This window comes from Copadichromis virginalis, linkage group LG4 (genome assembly GCF_057382275.1).
Source record: "Copadichromis virginalis isolate Kocher_CV1m ecotype Utaka linkage group LG4, C_Virginalis_male_GT1.1, whole genome shotgun sequence".
Taxonomy (NCBI): Eukaryota; Metazoa; Chordata; class Actinopteri; order Cichliformes; family Cichlidae; genus Copadichromis; species Copadichromis virginalis.
This window is the reverse complement of record NC_140621.1, coordinates 3,932,907-3,952,251: the sequence shown is the minus strand read 5'-3', so window position 1 is coordinate 3,952,251 and position 19,345 is coordinate 3,932,907. Positions and strand designations below refer to the sequence as shown.

The window sequence follows — 19,345 nt, the reverse complement described above, 5'->3', positions numbered from 1 at the left end:
ATCCATCTTTAGCAATAAATCTAAACTCAGTGTGTCTTCTGTCACGTGATGATGAGAGCCATTAAAGGTTAAATCAAAGGTGTAACTCAAGAGTTATACAGACTGGTTGGCAGTAAAATAACGAATCTCTCCTTTAGTTGCTGATACAAACCGTGTGATCAAACAGATTCTTCTGTTGTCTTAGAGGGTTTAAAAGTGACATAAAGCAAACGTGTTTCTTTTTTCTTGACTGGAAACCTAAATCTTTCTCCTGCTCTGAAGCTATAAGTGGCCATATTAGGGCAGAAATCCAGGATCTGGCAATGGGGGCAAAAAGAGTCCTCGTGCGCGCGCACGGACACGCGCGCACGCACACACACAGAAGTCTTCCCTTGTGCTGTACCTGCGCTTATACCCCCACCCCTTCCTCGCCTTATCAACTCTCCGTACGCATCCTGGGGGAACACACTCTTCCTCTCGCTCCTACACTCACGCGCGCGCGCACTGGCGCTCATATAGGAGGATCCCAGCAGAGAAGCGGGCAGCGAACGACGGAGCGCGCACGGGACCAGATCGTTAACTTGTCGTTTCCCCGCCTCATTCTCGTGCAGGTTCAGCAGCTGCAGCAACAAACCGGACTACCGGCGAACAGCGAGACTCCTCCAGCGCTCCAGACAGCTTCAGACTGGTCGTCATCGCGTCTTTTACTCTGGAGACTGCGGATTTTATCCCTGATCTTTTCCAGCGGATACCGAGAGTGCACACCGCCTCTCCGAGATAAACTAAGTCTACGGACATTAAGTGCGCTATTTGTTTTCTAGCAGAGGGGGGAAATCAGTCTCCGTGAGTCAGGCCAGCTGTCTTCTCGCCCTCTCCTCCAGTTTAACTGCACCGGTCAGACTTGGAAAGAGCAACAGCCTCCGCCAGCGCATCAGTGAGGTAGGAGAGCCACATTATGCCACCGTACACTATCTTCTGTGGCTGCTCTGCCAACATAGCGGGGCCTTTATTAATATTACAGGCTCGCCTATTCGCATAAAGCACGGAGGTCAAACTGACCCCTAAATGAAACTGTGGATTTTATTTTAATCTGGGCAAGACGATAAGTACACTCCTTATGCATCTGTGTCATAGGCTGGGTTTTTTCCGTGCGTACTTCACAAACTGCAACCACGCAGGCTATACAGAACCCACGAATGTTACATAAAACTTATATTTGTCCTCTGCACTTTCTCTTCCTCCTCCTCCTCCCTTTTCTCTCCCTGGCCTCTTTTGACCCTGTTCTGGGGATAGATGGTGCTCCGGACGACGTTTTTAGGGAGGGAGTGAAGAGTTGTGAAGATTTTAATTTTTACACTTTTTCTTTGGTAATAAAAGGATAGTAAACTTAAAATGACCTAAAACCGTCTGGTTATGAGAACGTGGACCCCTGGATCAAGATATAAAAGCTGCACAACCCCCAGACTGAGAAGATCGTCTCTCCTTTTTATTTATTTTTTTTTATTTTCCGTTTTATGGCTGAGTGCTTTGTAGTTCATTAATACCAAGCCTCTTCATTGTGGTATGTAATGTGTGTCTCTGTGGTACGTTTGCATCTCATTCACCTCTCTTTGCCATGGTTTTCTCTACTCACAGCTGTTTGTGTCTCTCTGTGGTTCATTTCTTTGCAGCGGATTTTTGCAGTTTTCAATTTCCGTCACAAAGAGATCGTCTTAAAACAAATTTACTATAGATTTTACATGTGTGTTGTTTTCGATCTCTTTGCGATTGCGTTCTATCTCTTTCTACACGTTTTATCTCTACTTATAGCTGTTGGTGCTCTCACTCCTGTCGTCTTTGGTGTATAGGTGTAAGCTTTGCATCTCTTTGCCGTTGTCTTGTGTTCTGGGGCAGGCACCGCCACCCCTAGTGTATGCGTGGCCCTGTGGGGAACACGCATACACCCAAACAAAAACATGCACGCAAACATTAATTCCATCCAATCTAGTTCATGCCTGCATTGATCAGGTTCCATTGATTGGATGTTTCCCTCATGCAGACAGGGCCCCACTAGTGTGATAACATCTGGACTGATCCCAGCCACTTCAGAGCTCACTGAAGTGCTGCTGAAGAGATTAGCTGGTTGTAAAAGCTCAAACATCATCTGTCAGAAGCTGGCATTTATTATCCTCAGCAGCATCTCATCTTCAGTTTAACTACAAGGAGCCTCTTCTTTCTTTCTTACTCGCCACTCTCAGCTGGTCAGAAGAGCTCTGCCTGTTCCTTTCTATTTTTAGCTTCTATTTACAATGCAGTAGCTATAGAGGCAAGAGGAGGCTCTCATTCTGTTTCCATCATCAGCCTCTCTGCCTCTTACTTATCCTTATCTGTCACAATTTATTTATTTTTGCTTTGGCCTTACCTTCCACCAACTCTTACACTTTCACACTTTTATCCTTGGCTTTCTAATTTAACCTTGAGCTATAATCATAGCAGTCAGAAGGACCACGAGTTAAGCATTCAACAGCAGTACCTCACAATAGACCTGCTCCACTCTCTCCATCACACACACACACATATCTATAGTATATGTGAGGGGCGAGATAGCAGAGGAGACGGGGGGTAAAGGTTAATCTCTGGATGCTTTTGACCCAAATCGCTACGTGACCTATATACCCTCTCTTAAAACAACCACCCCACTTTAACCTTCACACACACAAACCCAAATATATCTTTTTAAAAGCTTCAGGCATACACAGATATGTGACAGCCTTTTTGATGCAGACCCAGAGTCTGACTAAATGTTACATTTTTGAGGCACTGTGAGTTATCAAAATACTGAAAACAGATTCAGTTCATAAAAATAGTTGATTTTTTTTTATAAAGAACATGTAATTAACTTGTTCTTCATCTTTTATAAAACTTGAGCAGACTCTTAAGAAAAAGATGACCTCCATTCATGGCAAAGTGTCCCAGTTTAAACTTACAGCTCTGTATACACTGCAGTGAGCTCTGCAAAGACAGCCACACCTTGACCAAACACCATATATTACTGCTCTGAACTACCTGTGTGGTAAGAGCAAAGCCATCATCTCTAAAAGCCGGTCAACTCTTTCCCCCCTGGGAAACCTGTTAGGGGTAACCCTAGTTTCTCTTTTCTAAGTCATATTTCAGAGCTGCATCCAGGTCAAACATGTTTTTGAGGGTAACAGTGAAGGTGAACGCCATGTTTTGGAAAAGTGTTTTTCATGTTTCGAGCACCAAGAGGCAGAATTCTTTTAAAGAGATGTAAAATGAACAAAATCTATTAAAACCGACAAAGAAAGTTTACACCGCCTGAGCTACAAAATGACCACCGCATCCAACTACCGTATTTTCCGCACTATAAGGCGCACTTGAAATCCTTTGATTTTCTGAAAAATTGACAGTGCGCCTTATAATCTGGTGCGCCTTATGTATGAATTCTGGTTGTGCTTACTGGCTCAAAAATCTGTCAAAAATATTTTAGTTTGGTAAGCTACGAAGCCGCACCGCTTGATGGATTGTCTGAGCATTACAGCTACCGTAGTCAGGAGCCTTGTGGAGTAATCTGGGTCCAAAACTGCAGCACACTGAGAGTTAAAAACTGTCCAAATTCTTTCATCTGTAATAAAATGATCAGCATTGCTGCTTTACCAGGTGTAACAATTAAGTTTAACATCCAGGCATCCATGAAAACAGGATTTATTAAATTTAACAGAGTTAGAAGTTAACAGGAAGTTAGCTCACTAGTTTCACTAGTTACCTAAACATGATATAGCATGTTCTGACTGAGAGATTTCTGAAAAATTCAAACGTACAGCTCTGCTATCACTTTCAACATGAATGAAGACAGAAAACTAAACAGCAGTGATGTTTGTAGGGTTACGGAAGTTGGGCTAGCTGCTATATAACGATATGCTACGTGATCGCTAGCGACACAGCTATGTTAGCATAACATAAACACAGTGAAGCTGGAGGATGAACGCTAACTTTTTTTCTACTTGATAAAAGTTAACGTGAGGGTTCCTGATGGTTAGGGACAAATGCAATCGCATGGCAGGATGCTGTAAAAGGACCAAACTGCAGTCAGGAGAACAACTGAGATAATCCATCCACAACACGAGGTTAGTCAGTAATATACTGCAACAACATGGAGCAGCTGCAGAGAATTCAACATTAATGAATCAATGGTACAGAAGTGGAGGAAGCAAGAAGAATGAGTTGAATAAAGTTTGATTTATCTGACTTCTTTGATTCGCTTAATGCGCCTGATGGTCCTGGTAGTTTATTTTACTTATCTGACTTCATTACGAGGTAACAAAGCTGTGTTTCCAACAACTACATTGCCTACATTCCCCTCCTGGGAAGTGTGCAGCTTTCTTACACGATGCTTGTGCAAATGATCCACCTACACTCAGGATCATTCCACATTCATAAAAAGCAGCACGCTCTCTCGACTCTAACAATGCTAAGATGTATAGCCAAGTTAAGTGCTGAGCAAGTATTTTAACATGCTCGACTCCAGAGGGAATTTTCTCACATTCCCACTTTGCTTGATTACAACAAGGTCGTTTCCATCATTTTCAGGTAGCTTGTAATATCTGAGAAAACTGTGAGTGTCCCCATGACACTCTACTGCCCTTGGTTGGTACAGTAACTTGCTCCAAACGTGAAGGTGAACTGTTCCGACTCTCATCCTGACCCCTTCATGCTTTACTGCATGTTGCCCGGTTCATGCAGGCTGTCACGGCTCGATGAACCCGGCAGAACTACAGGATGAGCTAGTTAAAACAAAAACACACACATCAGACTTTGTCAACTAACTGACAATATCAACAGTGCTGTGAGCTTTGGCTGTGGAGTGCCTGTTTGGTTCTGTGACAAAAAGAGCGCTGTACATCCAGTACACACCCTTACGATATCCTGTGTGAATGTGAAGCTAGTCGATGGTGCTGTGATGGAGGGGGAAAGACTTCCGACATGCTCATCCTCGTAAGTGTGGTGATAGAAGCTACGAGGAAGCCGGGGTCTTCCCTGTGATAGTAAACAATGCAGGGCTTATGAGATTAGTTTAGAGTAACATTAGCAAGGGATCGCAATAAATTTGACTCTGATTTATTGATGTTTTAATATACATCACAAGCACCATTACACGTGACTGCTGGTTTAGAGTAAATGGGATATAATTGATAGTTTTTTTCCACAACTGCCATAATTGGCCGGAGAACAAAAAAACGGAGACGACTGCTGTGAGAAGCGACAGATTAACTGCCTGAGACAGTCAGAAACAGATATCAGAGAGCAGCGAAAGGACGGGAGCGAGAACGCAGCAGAGTTCTTGATCTTTTCTGATTCAAAGCCCACAGAGTAAGATATCAGTAAACCACATGGCAGTATAATGGTGGAGTCTTTCCATTATTTACTCTGTGTGGCGTTTAAAGGCTGTCTAAAGCAGAGCTTTACCAGATAAACACAGACATATTTACACAGTTGGCTATTCATCCAGTCCCATTCAAAGTAATTGGAGATGGAGAGAGACAAAGGTGTATGATAGAAAGAAAGAAATAGCTGGCATGAAGACGACGTTTAATTCTTGGGTTCATTCAATGACTGTTTATGATAGACGAATTTTTCTCATTACTTCTGGTAGTATAATTGTATAATTCAGTTTTGGCATTCTTGTTGTTCCCAGAAAAAAAGGCTGTAGTTGGGAGGGGGGTCAGTGCATGACTTTCCGAGCATAAGCTGGGAATTAGCATCCAAATTAGCCCTTATACACAATCGCATTTTTAATCTACTTATTTGTAGCAACCAAAATACTCTGAAGAAAATAAACGTTTTTTAAAAATCATACGCTTTTTTTTTTTAACTGCAAAATGACAATACCAAATGTAACATTTAAATAATCACTGATGAGCTTTTCCATTGCTTTCCTTTGCGATCAGCTTCAGTAATATAATTACAGCAACAAAAGTAGCGGATAAAACATAAACATAAATAATTATGACTGAGTCGTCTCTAGCAGACTGCAGAGCTGAAAGATCAAGCCAACGTGGAAGTGCCAAACGCTGCAGTTCCTCTAACGGCCACTTGAGACTGACTCTGTTGACGAGTCAGTCCCCACAGACTCCATGTAAAAGTGACAATAAAGCACTAAAAAGCACGTTTACAGCTTTAAAAACGTGTTTTGGGATCTATGGATAGTTTCTCCCTTCATGACAGCTATGGCGTTTACAGTTGAGGGCATGGTTGCTTTGACAGACGCGCCAACACAGGGAGCTGTAGCTGTCTGCGAGGTCTCACCTCTGCTAACTGCAGTCACTGAACTTGACCTTTAAACTTCTGGTGCTTTAGGCGCCTTTTACAGTATCCTGATGAAATTGCTGGACTCGTTTAATGGCTTGAAATCTGTCTCGTTAGTGAAACTGCACGCTGACTGTGCCATGCATCTCGAAATTTGGCAGATTCTTGTAAACGTAACAGTTTGAAACAGCAGCCCCCCCCCTTTCTTTCTCAGCATTACCTGCAGGCAGTAAATCCACATCAGCAGCAGCGGTGGTGGTGGTGGGAGGATGGAGGAAATGACTTGTAGTGACAGATGTCTGTGTTCTCCACGCTTTCCAAACTCCACTCTCTCTCTTCGTGTCGGGAATATTGTTCCGCTTGTTGATGTTTGACGTTTCCAGTGAAATATTTGATACAGCTTGTACAGTGACGTTGCTACTGTAGCCACCTAAATGTTATCTTTAATTCCAAGCTAAGACTCAAACACTTTGTGATGAGCGACATCACGGGTTAACATTTCCACCGGGCATCATCACTCGCTGGTATTTTGTTCAAACAAAGGCAAATATTCCATTTGTAGCTTGCTATCGCCAGTGTGTGAATGTGTGTGTGAATGGGTGGATGACTGAATGTAGTGTAAAGCGCTTTGGGGTCCTATGGACTAGAAAAGTGCTATACAAATGCAGGCCATTTACCATATTCCATTTTCATTTTAAGACTTGTGCAGTAAAGGGAATCTACACCTGCCTTCCCAGGACAGGAGTAACATAGATCAGGGAAGAGAATAAGTGAAAGAAAAAAACCAGGGAGGCGATCAATAAGTGGTGCAAAAATAAAACAAATAAATAAAAAAGAAAGGAGTCAAACAGAGACGCTGCCAGAGAAGAAATAAGAGAAGGAGGCTGAGAGGAGTGGAGAGAGAAGGATGGAGCAGACAAATAAATGTGAAAAAGAAGAACAGGTAGAGAGTGAAAACAGGGATGAAGGAGATGGTGAGTGATAGAGTTAGATGGAGGAAAGCATCCAATCCCAGTGTTGTCTCTAGAGGATGCTGCTGAAACCTGATCTCAGCCGGGAACTAGCCACCGCTCTAGTCCTGTGTGTCTAATATTGGTAAGACACACACACACATTGTCGTGTAATATTGCACCTGGTGTTTTCCTCATACTCACACGCGTGTGCACCTCACCGACTCACCGATTGCGCATCTCTCCTCGTCTCTCTCAATCTTGCCTCTTTTTTAAAACCACAACCTTTTTACCCGTCTCTCAAATAGCAATGACGTGCTAAAGATAAAAATAAATAAACATGTCAGCCGGTGTTTTACGTTGACGCCTGAGGCTTTCACATGTTCAGAGTGATGATTGATTCATTCTGTTCCAGAGTCCTAAATATCAGTTTTCAGAGGGGAAAAATCATTAAAAACCAGTTACGGCTTTGTGTTGCTCAATATTACTGTCCTGATAGTATCAATCGCCTCTTGTACTAGTACATTTACTGTAATGCGCCAAAATGTCAAGTTGGTGCATATCTCACTCCAGGGTTTAACTACTGTTAGGGATAATTTTTCATTTAGGGAAATACATGTCAGAGCGATACATTTCAAGCTAGCCTAGCAATTCAATTCAATTCAATTTTATTTATATAGCGCCAAATCACAACAAAAGTCGCCTCAAGGCGCTTCATAGATACAGAGAAAAACCCAACAATCATATGACCCCCTATGAGCAAGCACTTTGGCGACAGTGGGAAGGAAAAACTCCCTTTTAACAGGAAGAAACCTCCGGCAGAACCAGGCTCAGGGAGGGGCGGCCATCTGCTGCGACCGGTTGGGGTGAGAGAAGGAAGACAGGATAAAGACATGCTGTGGAAGAGAGACAGAGGTTAATAACAGATATGATTCAATGCAGAGAGGTCTATTAATACATAGTGAGTGAGAAAGGTGACTGGAAAGGAAAAACTCAATGCATCATGGGAATCCCCCGGCAGCCTACATCTATTGCAGCATAACAAAGGGAGGATTCAGGGTCACCTGGTCCAGCCCTAACTATATGCTTTAGAAAAAAGGAAAGTTTTAAGCCTAATCTTAAAAGTAGAGATAGTGTCTGTCTCCCGAATCCAAACTGGAAGCTGGTTCCACAGAAGAGGGGCCTGAAAACTGAAGGCTCTCCCTCCCATTCTACTTTTAAATACTCTAGGAACAACAAGTAGGCCTGCAGAGCAAGAGCGGAGCGCTCTAATAGGGTGATATGGTACTACAAGGTCATTAAGATAAGATGGGGCCTGATTATTTAAGACCTTGTATGTGAGGAGCAGGATTTTGAATTCAATTCTGGATTTAACAGGAAGCCAATGAAGGGAAGCCAAAACAGGAGAAATATGCTCTCTCTTTCTAGTCCCTGTCAGGACTCTTGCTGCAGCATTTTGGATTAGCTGAAGGCTTTTCAGTGAGTTTTTTGGACATCCTGATAATAATGAATTACAGTAGTCCAGCCTGGAAGTAATAAATGCATGAACTAGTTTTTCAGCGTCACTTTGAGACAGGATATTTCTAATTTTAGAGATGTTGCGCAAATGGAAGAAAGCAGTCTTACATATTTGTTTAATATGTGCGTTGAAGGACATGTCCTGGTCAAAAATGACTCCAAGGTTCCTCACAGCGTTACTGGAGGCCAAGGTAATGCCATCCAGAGTAAGAATCTGATTAGATACCATATTTCTAAGATTTTCAGGGCCGAGTACAATAACCTCAGTTTTATCTGAATTAAGAAGCAGAAAGTTAGCGGCCATCCAGGTCTTTATGTCTTTAAGACATTCCTGCAGTTTAACTAATTGGTGTGTGTTATCTGGCTTCATGGACAGATAGAGCTGGGTGTCATCTGCATAGCAGTGAAAATGTATGCTATGTCTTCTAATGATACTGCCTAAGGGAAGCATGTATAATGTAAACAGAATTGGTCCTAGCACTGAACCCTGTGGAACTCCATAATTAACCTCAGTGTGTGAAGAGGACTCTCCATTTACATGCACGAATTGGAGTCTATTAGATAGATATGATACAAACCACTGCAGCGCAGTACTTGTAATACCTACAGCATGTTCTAATCGCTCTAATAGGATATTATGATCAACAGTATCGAACGCTGCACTGAGGTCTAGCAGGACAAGCACAGAGATGAGTCCACTGTCAGAGGCCATAAGAAGATCATTTGTAACCTTCACTAAAGCTGTTTCTGTGCTGTGCTGAGCTCTGAAACCTGACTGAAACTCTTCAAATAAACCATTCCTCTGCAGATGATCTGTTAGCTGTTTGACAACTACTCTTTCAAGGATTTTTGATATGAAAGGAAGGTTGGAGATTGGCCTATAATTAGCTAAGACTGCTGGGTCTAGAGATGGCTTTTTGAGTAAAGGTTTAACTACAGCCAGCTTGAAGGCCTGTGGTACATAGCCGATTATTAGAGATAGGTTGATCATATTTAAGATCGAAGAATTAATTAATGGCAGGACTTCTTTGAGCAGTTTTGTAGGAATGGGGTCTAAAAGACACGTTGATGGTTTGGAGGAAGTAATTATTGAAGTTAACTCAGAAAGATCAATTGGAGAAAAAGAGTCTAACTTAATATCAATGGTACTAAGAGTAGCTGTAGATAATATTACATCTGTGGGATGATTATTGGTAATTTTTTCTCTAATGATAAAAATTTTATTTGTGAAGAAGTTCATGAAGTCATTACTAGTTAACGTTAAAGGGATGGTTGGCTCAAAAGAGCTCTGACTTTTTGTCAGCCTGGCTACAGTGCTGAAGAGAAACCTAGGGTTGTTCTTATTTTCTTCAATCAGTGATGAATAGTAAGATGTTCTGGCTTTGCGGAGGGCTTTCTTATAAAGCAGCAAACTATTTCTCCAGGCTAAATGATGATCCTCTAGATTTGTGACACGCCATTTCCTCTCCAGATTACGAGTCATCTGCTTTAGGGTACGTGTTTCAGAATTATACCACGGAGTCAGGTACTTCTGATTTGAGGCCTTAGTTTTCACAGGAGCTACAGTATCCAGAGTCGTACGTAGTGAGGAGGTGAAATTATTAACAAGATAATCGACCTCTGTTGGGGTAGCGTTCAGATAGCTGCTTTGCTCTGTGTTGGTACAGGGCATTGGAGATGATAACAGTGGGTGGATTATATTCTTAAACTTAGTTACAGTGCTTGCAGCAGCCATCGGTGGTATAAAAGAAGAACGCAGCTCTCTGGTGTGAAAAATGAAGCAAACATACAAGTGCTGTGTTCTTTTCATACAAAGTCAGAGGATCATATGGAACGGGATGATACTTAAGGTTGCTGGGAAAATGTACATTCCCTGGCCAGCTGGTGAGTGGATGCTGGAGGCTGCCAGCTGTTGCCGGGTGAAATTGGTCACAAAATCGTGCTGCACCAAAAACTTCCTTGTGATTGTGTTGGTCGCCAGGAGATGTGGTTCCCTGTAGTTAGTATGAAAGATGCTGACTTGTTGGTCTTCCTCAAGTTTCGCTGCAGTTTGGTGAGTAGTTTGCAGGGAAGCTGGGAACTTCCCTGCAAACTATGGACTGCAGCAGACCTCTGCTAGAGGAGCGCAATAAGCTATGCACAAGAGGAGAAACCAATGACGTCTTTATATTTTAAGTTCATAACTGTCTCTCAAAAGATAGTTGTGCATATAGCATATAGCAAACGACAGGCTTTGCTGGACAACTGACTGGATGCTTCTTTTGGATCCAGACCATGAAGTAGTTGTCAGATTCGGGGCGCTGTTTCCTGCCTGAATATAAGCCCTCACTCACTAAACTGTCATAAAGGACAACTGCGTAGTATCAACTATTATTCAGTGCCCCTTTAAAAATACCATAGCTGTTTCTATTCTGAAGGATCTCAACAAGATCAATTCTGAGTGCAGACTAGACAAGCACTCATCTCACCTGAATCCTCACATGACTCATAAAAGCACACACGGGGGTACATAAGCACAAGCACACGTACGAGAGGGGCTGCGTATTACTGAGAGAGTGGAGTGGACACAAAGCGTGGGAGGGGAGCAAGAGAGAGCAGGAGGGAGGAACGGACCAAAAAAGACGCTGCGGAAGAGAAAAAATACTCCACTTTTGTGCAGAGTTGGCCACTGAGAGATCCTGTAACTGATATTAATGTCGCATTGTTTATTAATTGTAAATCAGATGATCTGTACAGGTACAGATATATGTATACATTGTTTGTAAGGAGTGCCTCAGTGGGTTATGTCAGGACCTGAATATACTCTTTAATGGGAACAGATCAGCAGGATTAATGATTCAATTCAGTTCAGTTTTATTTATATAGGAACAAATCACGACAATGACCTCAAAGTGTTTTATATTATAAGGTAAAGACCCTACAATAAAGGAGCAACATTACCAATAAAAATAACTCATTCTATTACAAGATTATTGCAGAAAAAGTAATCTGTAAGAGTACTGTACATAAAAGATTAGCTTCCGAGATTGAAAAGTAAAGCCAGCAAGAAGTGGCTTAAATTTGCATTCTTTCCAATGGCCAGCAGGGGGCAAAAAGGCATGACCTGTAATTGCAGTTATCTCTTATCTCACGATAAAATACACTGATGTTTTTTGTCTCCATAGGAGTGATTCTGACTTTAGCTAATTGCATTTCTTACTTCCATGGATGAAATGGATATGACCTGCAGTGCATATTACTGATGCATTAGTCTCTACAGGTTGTGTAAAAGAAGTGCTGATCCCATTATGTCGGATGGATGGATCAGATTTTCTAATTGCATATAGTTTTAGGAACTTATTTCAAGATCTTTAGGAAGAAGATCGATCTGACTGATAGCTGCGCTGATGCTTGAAACCTGTGCGGATGAAAAGAGCAGGACAGTTCCCAAACATGATGACAACAGCTATCAGGAGCCGTAAAATTCAGTTATGCCTTTCAGTACTTTAGATGTCTCATACATGACTATGGCTGTGGATATGGATGATAAGCTTTGGTATTAGGTGCTTACAGATTTCTTTCAATACTCACCAAATCCTTGGGGGTGGCTGCTGGGGGAAAACAGAAAAAATCAATCAATTAATAAACAGGAAATATTGTTTTCCAAGCATGTTACCTCAACATCCTTGTTTGGTGGTTCATCAACACCACCTATATACAGTGGGGCAAAAAAGTATTTAGTCAGCCACCGATTGTGCAAGTTCCCCCACTTAAAATGATGACAGAGGTCAGTAATTTGCACCAGAGGTACACTTCAACTGTGAGAGACAGAATGTGAAAAAAAATCCATGAATTCACATGGTAGGATTTGTAAAGAATTTATTCGTAAATTAGGGTGGAAAATAAGTATTTGGTCACTTCAAACATGGAAAATCTCTGGCTCTCACAGACCTGTAACGTCTTCTGTAAGAAGCTTTTCTGTCCCCCACTCGTTACCTGTATGAATGGCACCTGTTTGAACTCATCATCTGTATAAAAGACACCTGTCCACAGCCTCAAACAGTCAGACTCCAAACTCCGCCATGGCCAAGACCAAAGAGCTTTCGAAGGACACCAGGAAAAGTATTGTAGACCTGCACCAGACTGGGAAGAGTGAATCTACAATAGGCAAGCAGCTTGGTGTGAAAAAATCAACTGTGGGAGCAATCATCAGAAAATGGAAGACATACAAGACCACTGATAATCTCCCTCGATCTGGGGCTCCACGCAAGATCTCATCCCGTGGGGTCAAAATGATCATGAGAACGGTGAGCAAAGATCCCAGAACCACACGGGGGGACCTGGTGAATGACCTGCAGAGAGCTGGGACCAAAGTAACAAAGGTCACCATCAGTAACACACTACAACGGCAGGGAATCAAATCCCGCAGTGCCAGACGTGTTCCGCTGCTGAAGCCAGTGCATGTCCAGGCCCGTCTGAAGTTTGCCAGAGAGCACATGGATGATACAGCAGAGGATTGGGAGAATGTCATGTGGTCAGATGAAACCAAAGTAGAACTTTTTGGTATAAACTCAACTCGTCGTGTTTGGAGGAAGAAGAATACTGAGTTGCATCCCAAGAACACCATACCTACTGTGAAGCATGGGGGTGGAAACATCATGCTATGGGGCTGTTTTTCTGCCAAGGGGACAGGACGACTGATCCGTGTTAAGGACAGAATGAATGGGGCCATGTATCGTGAGATTTTGAGCCAAAACCTCCTTCCATCAGTGAGAACTTTGAAGATGAAACGAGGCTGGGTCTTCCAACATGACAATGATCCAAAACACACCGCCCGGGCAACAAAGGAGTGGCTCCGTAAGAAGCATTTGAAAGTCCTGCAGTGGCCTAGCCAGTCTCCAGACCTCAACCCCATAGAAAATCTGTGGCGGGAGTTGAAAGTCCGTGTTGCTCGGCGACAGCCCCAAAACATCACTGCTCTCGAGAAGATCTGCATGGAGGAATGGGCCAAAATACCAGCTACTGTGTGTGCAAACCTGGTAAAGACCTATAGTAAACGTTTGACCTCTGTTATTGCCAACAAAGGTTATGTTACAAAGTATTGAGTTGTATTTTTGTTATTGACCAAATACTTATTTTCCACCCTGATTTACGAATAAATTCTTTACAAATCCTACCATGTGGATTCATGGATTTTTTTTCACATTCTGTCTCTCACAGTTGAAGTGTACCTCTGGTGCAAATTACTGACCTCTGTCATCATTTTAGGTGGGGGAACTTGCACAATCGGTGGCTGACTAAATACTTTTTTGCCCCACTGTAAATACTGCTGAAACATTTTCTGTAAATGTTTGCTTATATGGACCCGTAATATAAAATTGAGCTGTTATTTTTTAGGCTGCTGTTTCAAGTTTCCGTTGAAACCACAGAACTAACTTTAGCTTTAACTTTTAGCTAACTTTTAGCTAACTTTTAGCTAACTTTAACATTTTTAGGTTTCTGGATTTTCAAATGTAACCAATTATTCTTTAGGTTTAACTAGAAATGTTTATTCATTGGTATTACTTATTAAAGCTATATATCAATTACATTTAGTTACGATTTTATCAGCTTACCCACCATTTTTAAGTTAGACTCTGCTCGCTTGCTAACCCAATTTCACACATTTGATTGTGGTAAATATGGTGCAATATCATGTGTCTGTGGGTGTGTCTGTGGGTGTGTTGGGACAGCACTGAACATGTACACACAATAGCACAGGAGAAAGATTAGATTGAGCACATGCTGTCCTTTTCCTCCTTTTGAGTACAGACGCAAAAAATTTTGTGACCTTAGTATGAAATTACCAAAGTATTCATTAAAGCCATGGAAGTGGAAACATGAAGCCCAAAAAACACAAAAGAAATCAAACGAATGTATCCTGTAGAGTTAAGAGAGTCTGTCAAATTTTTGGCAGCTCGGTTGTACTCTATGAACATACCAGCCTCTATTCTCCCTCCTGTAGGTGGAATCACTAAGCAGCAGTCATAAATCAGATGCACTTTGTGGTGTTCTTGCTGCAGGGCACAGATGTATTGAGCGTGTCTGCCTGCTATTTGACAGCGCTCTATATAAATATAACTGTGGCCTCCTCCCACTTTGTACAGGCAGAAAAGCCCTACAACAAGCTGCAGCCATGGATGAGATGGACCTGCCCCAGATGAAGAAGGAGGTGGAGAGCCTCAAGTACCAGCTGGCCTTCAAAAGAGAGAAGTCCTCCAAAACAGTGACTGAGTGAGTAGTTACTCCACTGCTGTGCTGCGCAGAGTTCACGACCCTGAAATCAACTGTGCACAAAAAAAGATAAATCGCTCTGAGCCTCTCAGATTGAAAAGGGAAGATATTTGTTTTAGCTAAATACGCTGAACACACTGGTAACTGCATTTACAGGAAGAGGCTGGGGAGAGAAAATAGAGCTATACTAGCTGTTACTATCTCTGGTTGTGTCGTCTTACTCATTAATTCAGTGCATTATTTTAAATTAGTACTAGTTTGTGTATAGTTTTGAGACCAAGTTCAAGTTCCCTCATCAGCAAATGGGGCTCAGTCAGAAGTCAAGCCATGTACTTGCTTCCATAATGTGGCTCAGCACTGTGTATGCTCCCCCGCATGCCTGTATGCACTGTCAGTAACATCTGGGCATGCTCCAGATGAGCATGATGGCGTCTTAGGGAGTCTGTGAGCTGCTATAGATCGGCTTTGGTACTGTTTGGCTTCACCACTAAGTTTATCTGTCTCGCCCTCTCTCTGCAGTCCCATCAGATTAAACACCCAAGGAAGCATTTCATCAGCACTGGGCCTTTTCACACCAGACATGTAAAATCAAAAATGATTTTTCAAATCCAGATCAACAGATCTGACCAATCAGACCGCTTGTAGCCCAGAATGCACACTGCTAGAATTTACTGTCACTTTTTCTCAGTGCTCTGTGTGTGTAATTGCCTTAATGTTGTTGTTCACAGGATGCAAAAGAATAAACAGTTATATATATATGTTATAAAATGTACATTCAAAAAGAGAATGAAACTGAGAACCTGCTTTTGTTTAACGTGTTCATTTTGAATTTGATGCCGACATCTGTGACATTATGGGATTTAAAGTTTAGGAGCAACACATGCTGCCATCCACACAGTGTCAGGCCTATTTCACTAAGACAATGCAAGACCTCCCTCTGCACTTATTTCAAAAGCATAGTCCAAACTGTTCAGCTAAGCATGAATGGGACAACATTTTGTGTTTCAAACTACTGCAGACACTAAAGAAGAGGTCATGCAAGGCAGTAGAAAAAATGCTTTTTTTATTTTATTTTTTATTTTCTGCTGGCTTCAAATTCAAAATCATAAACGTCTGCTCTTAATAAGAAACAGAGTTGTACGTTAGAACTAAAGTACACAAACAAAAGTTGCAAAATTGAATATAATTAGTTACTTATGGTCGCTCAGTTTATCCTTGTCCTTTTGCCTTATATGGGAAAGCGGATAGAGGACAGATTGTGGTAAGACTATACCACAGGAATTTAAAAAATGCCGCTCTTTCTATTTTTCTCTCCACACAGTTTGGTAAAATGGATAGAGGATGGTGTCCCAGAGGATCCCTTCCTGAACCCGGAGCTGATGAAGAACAACCCCTGGGTGGAGAAAGGAAAATGCATCCTTCTTTAGATTTAACCATTTAATGACCCTTGAATTTCAACACACATGCCCTACAGATGACCCCTGAAGCTGATCCTGTGAATGCACCGGCAGGACAGCGCCACCTAACCTCTCACCGTGAATGTACAACAGCTGGCAAACCTAACCCTCTCCCCAAAAACACACCCCAAGGGCACAGAAATACACGCTGACAGAGACACGCATTCACACACTTAACACTGCAAGTTTAATCCTGCCACGGCAATGCATCGTTTTTATGATATGACAGAAGTGATCGATACTTGTACTACGTGTCTTTATATGAATATACGACAACTTTTATTTATGCAGCTGCCAGTCACAAGCTTATTCCCTTTGCAGTTTTTTTCTTCCTAAATTTCCTAAATGCGTTAAAGATGTGTAATGGAGTCACGTTCTCACTGCCAGACTGACTGTAGATCTGCTGGGGGAATTTTGTTCCATACTGGAAATGACCACCATTACAATATAACGAGTCAGACCCCTTTAAACCGAATTAATAAAGTCTTTGATGAAAAAAAATGAACTAAGAACTGATAAGATAGTGATTTGTAAGTAAACACATCTCCTTTTCTTTTGACAGCCTTTCAACCAAATACAAGCTAATATCACCATTAGCATCACATTTAGCTAGATTCACCATTAGCATGACCATTAGCATCGCCATTAGCAATAGTTGCGCGGCTTCCTTTTCCTAAGCTACATGTAAATCGCTTCCAGCTCTGCTCCAGTGCAGTGCAGGGTGACAGTGACGACCCTGTACCTGTTTATCCCGTCTTTAAGTATGACGTCATTAGCTGTGTCTGGGCCCAAACTCCGCTGCAGGTCAAACGATCACTGAGAGTTAAAAACTGTATAAATTCTTTCATCTGTAATAAAATGATCAGCGTTCTGCTCTACCAGGTGTAACAATTAAGTTTAACAACCAGGCATCCATGAAAATAGAATTCATGAAATTTAATGGCTTTAAAAGTTAGCAGGGAGTTAGCTCGCTAGTTTCCATCTAAATATAATATAGCATGTTCTGAGCGAGGGATTTCTTAAACAAATTAAGACGTACAGCTCTGCTGTCACTTCCGACATAAATGAAGACAGGAAACCAAACAGCAGTGAAGTTTGTAGGGTTTACTGAAGTTGGGCTAGCTGGTATATAATGATGTGCTACGTGATCGCTAGCGACACAGCTATGTTAGCATAATATAAGCAGTAACGCTGGAGGATGAACGCTAACTTTTTTCACTCGATAAAAGTTAACGTGAAGATTCCCGATGGTTAGGGACAAATGCAATCGCATGGCAGGATGCTGTAAACGGACCAAACTTCAGTCAGGAGAACAACTGAGATAATCCATCCACAACACGAGGTTAGTCATTAATTTACTGCTGCACGGGCTGGGCTGTAGTTACATCGTAAGGTTTTAAAAACTGAGCTTTAAAGTGAATAGCGGTAATAAAAACCGACAGAGGCCGACAGTGATCACTGCCTGTTTGTAGGAGCTTTTTGAGATTAAAAACAACAAGACACAAAGCATTGAAACATGTTAAAAACACAAAAGCCTTATTAAACGCAGGGTAGTTTGGGCAGGATTCATCACCTCATCACTTAAAGACCGGATAACTGAAAATGGCAGAGCAAATTGACCAATGTGCTAACACAAAGATACAGATGAAACATGTCCACGCACTACTTTCCAAAGTAGTCTGCACAGGCACATTTCATTTCATCTGAAGTGCATGTTCATTTAGCTTTTTCAGTGTCTAATAGCTATCCAATCCATCAACGATGCATGAATGACTATAGGAGTAGCTTCAGCAGCACGTTTGCATTCGTCTGCACGGTTGGTGTAGCTTACAGAGCTTACAGTAGTTACGTGTTTAAATAAAAGAGGAAAAAAGATGTAAAAATGTGCTTTGGGCTGCAAAGTATATATCACAGGTAGAGAGCATTCTGTTATGCTGCCTGTGTGGGCAGCTGGTATGGTTTAGTGTATCTTTCTTTGTATTTTTCTCCATATTCAAAGCTTTAGCTTGGGGGCAGTTGTAGTCCATTACACGATTGCGGAGCAGGCCATGACCGATATCTTGTCCTACTATAAACTGCAAGTCTTTATAGGTTCTCACGGGACACACAAGTCATCAAAAAGCTAATTTTATATCTACAAGTGTAATTAACAAACAGTTACAGATGAGACTTTTACACACAAAACAGACTCATTTAAATGATTTAAATGTGGAAACAAGCCTTTGCATGGTCTCTGTGACTCTGTGCAGAATGTCTGTAGAGGTTCAGAACTGCCACACTCGAATGCAGGGTGAAATCTGTATAATGGTGCACACTTCCTGACAGTCTTTTCTCTAAGGCACCCACAGTGTTCAGCTTTGTTAAGCTCTCACGCTAGAAAAGTGACGAAAGTAACAGAAGAATGGAAAGAAAGAAAAAATCAGGGAGAAGTGTGAAACTGGTGTACTTGTGAGCTTCGAAAGTCGGCGGACGGGCTCCCTTCTCAGCACTCTGCTGGACCACCTTAATGCATAACGTAACATAACACATGAAACGTTCGCAAAATATCTCCCACAGAGTAAATTTACAGCCAGTGACTGAAACTCCAGCCTTTACGTGCGATAAACAACTTGCATGGACCCAAGAAGCTTTCACAGCTCTCCGCTCAGTGTGACTCCTGCAGGTTTTCATATGTAGTTTTAAAATAGCTCATAAAGCATGGTTATCCCATCTAGTCCTGCACACAGTGTTGTTGTTGAGTGTCATAGCAGCTCTGTTTGTGCTGTCAGAGCAGAACTCTGGGTCTCTGGAGGGGTTTGAGTTCCTTCTCCTCCGTAGCTACAGCCCCTAAAGGCTACACAATATAAGCACACACAAATACAGACATGACAACCAACACAGAAACAT

General features: G+C 41.9%; 1 protein-coding gene across 1 annotated transcript; it reads left to right on the top strand.

Annotated features, from left to right (window-relative positions):
* The first annotated feature begins 397 nt into the window (after nucleotides 1–397).
* gng13b (guanine nucleotide binding protein (G protein), gamma 13b) lies at nucleotides 398–16,998 on the top strand. The gene is made up of 3 exons (XM_085453181.1): nucleotides 398–918; nucleotides 14,876–15,002; nucleotides 16,324–16,998. Exons 2-3 carry the CDS (start codon nucleotides 14,905–14,907, stop codon nucleotides 16,427–16,429), a joined length of 204 nt encoding a protein of 67 aa, XP_085309307.1. The 5' UTR covers nucleotides 398–918; nucleotides 14,876–14,904; the 3' UTR covers nucleotides 16,430–16,998.
* The last annotated feature ends 2,347 nt before the right edge of the window (nucleotides 16,999–19,345 follow it).

Excerpts from the sequence above, each read along its gene's own strand:
- gng13b (XM_085453181.1), top strand. The coding sequence starts at position 14,905 with ATGGATGAGATGGACCTGCCCCAGATGAAGAAGGAGGTGGAGAGCCTC. Across the intron at positions 15,003-16,323 it reads TCCTCCAAAACAGTGACTGA|TTTGGTAAAATGGATAGAGG; the intron begins GTGAGTAGTTAC and ends CTCTCCACACAG.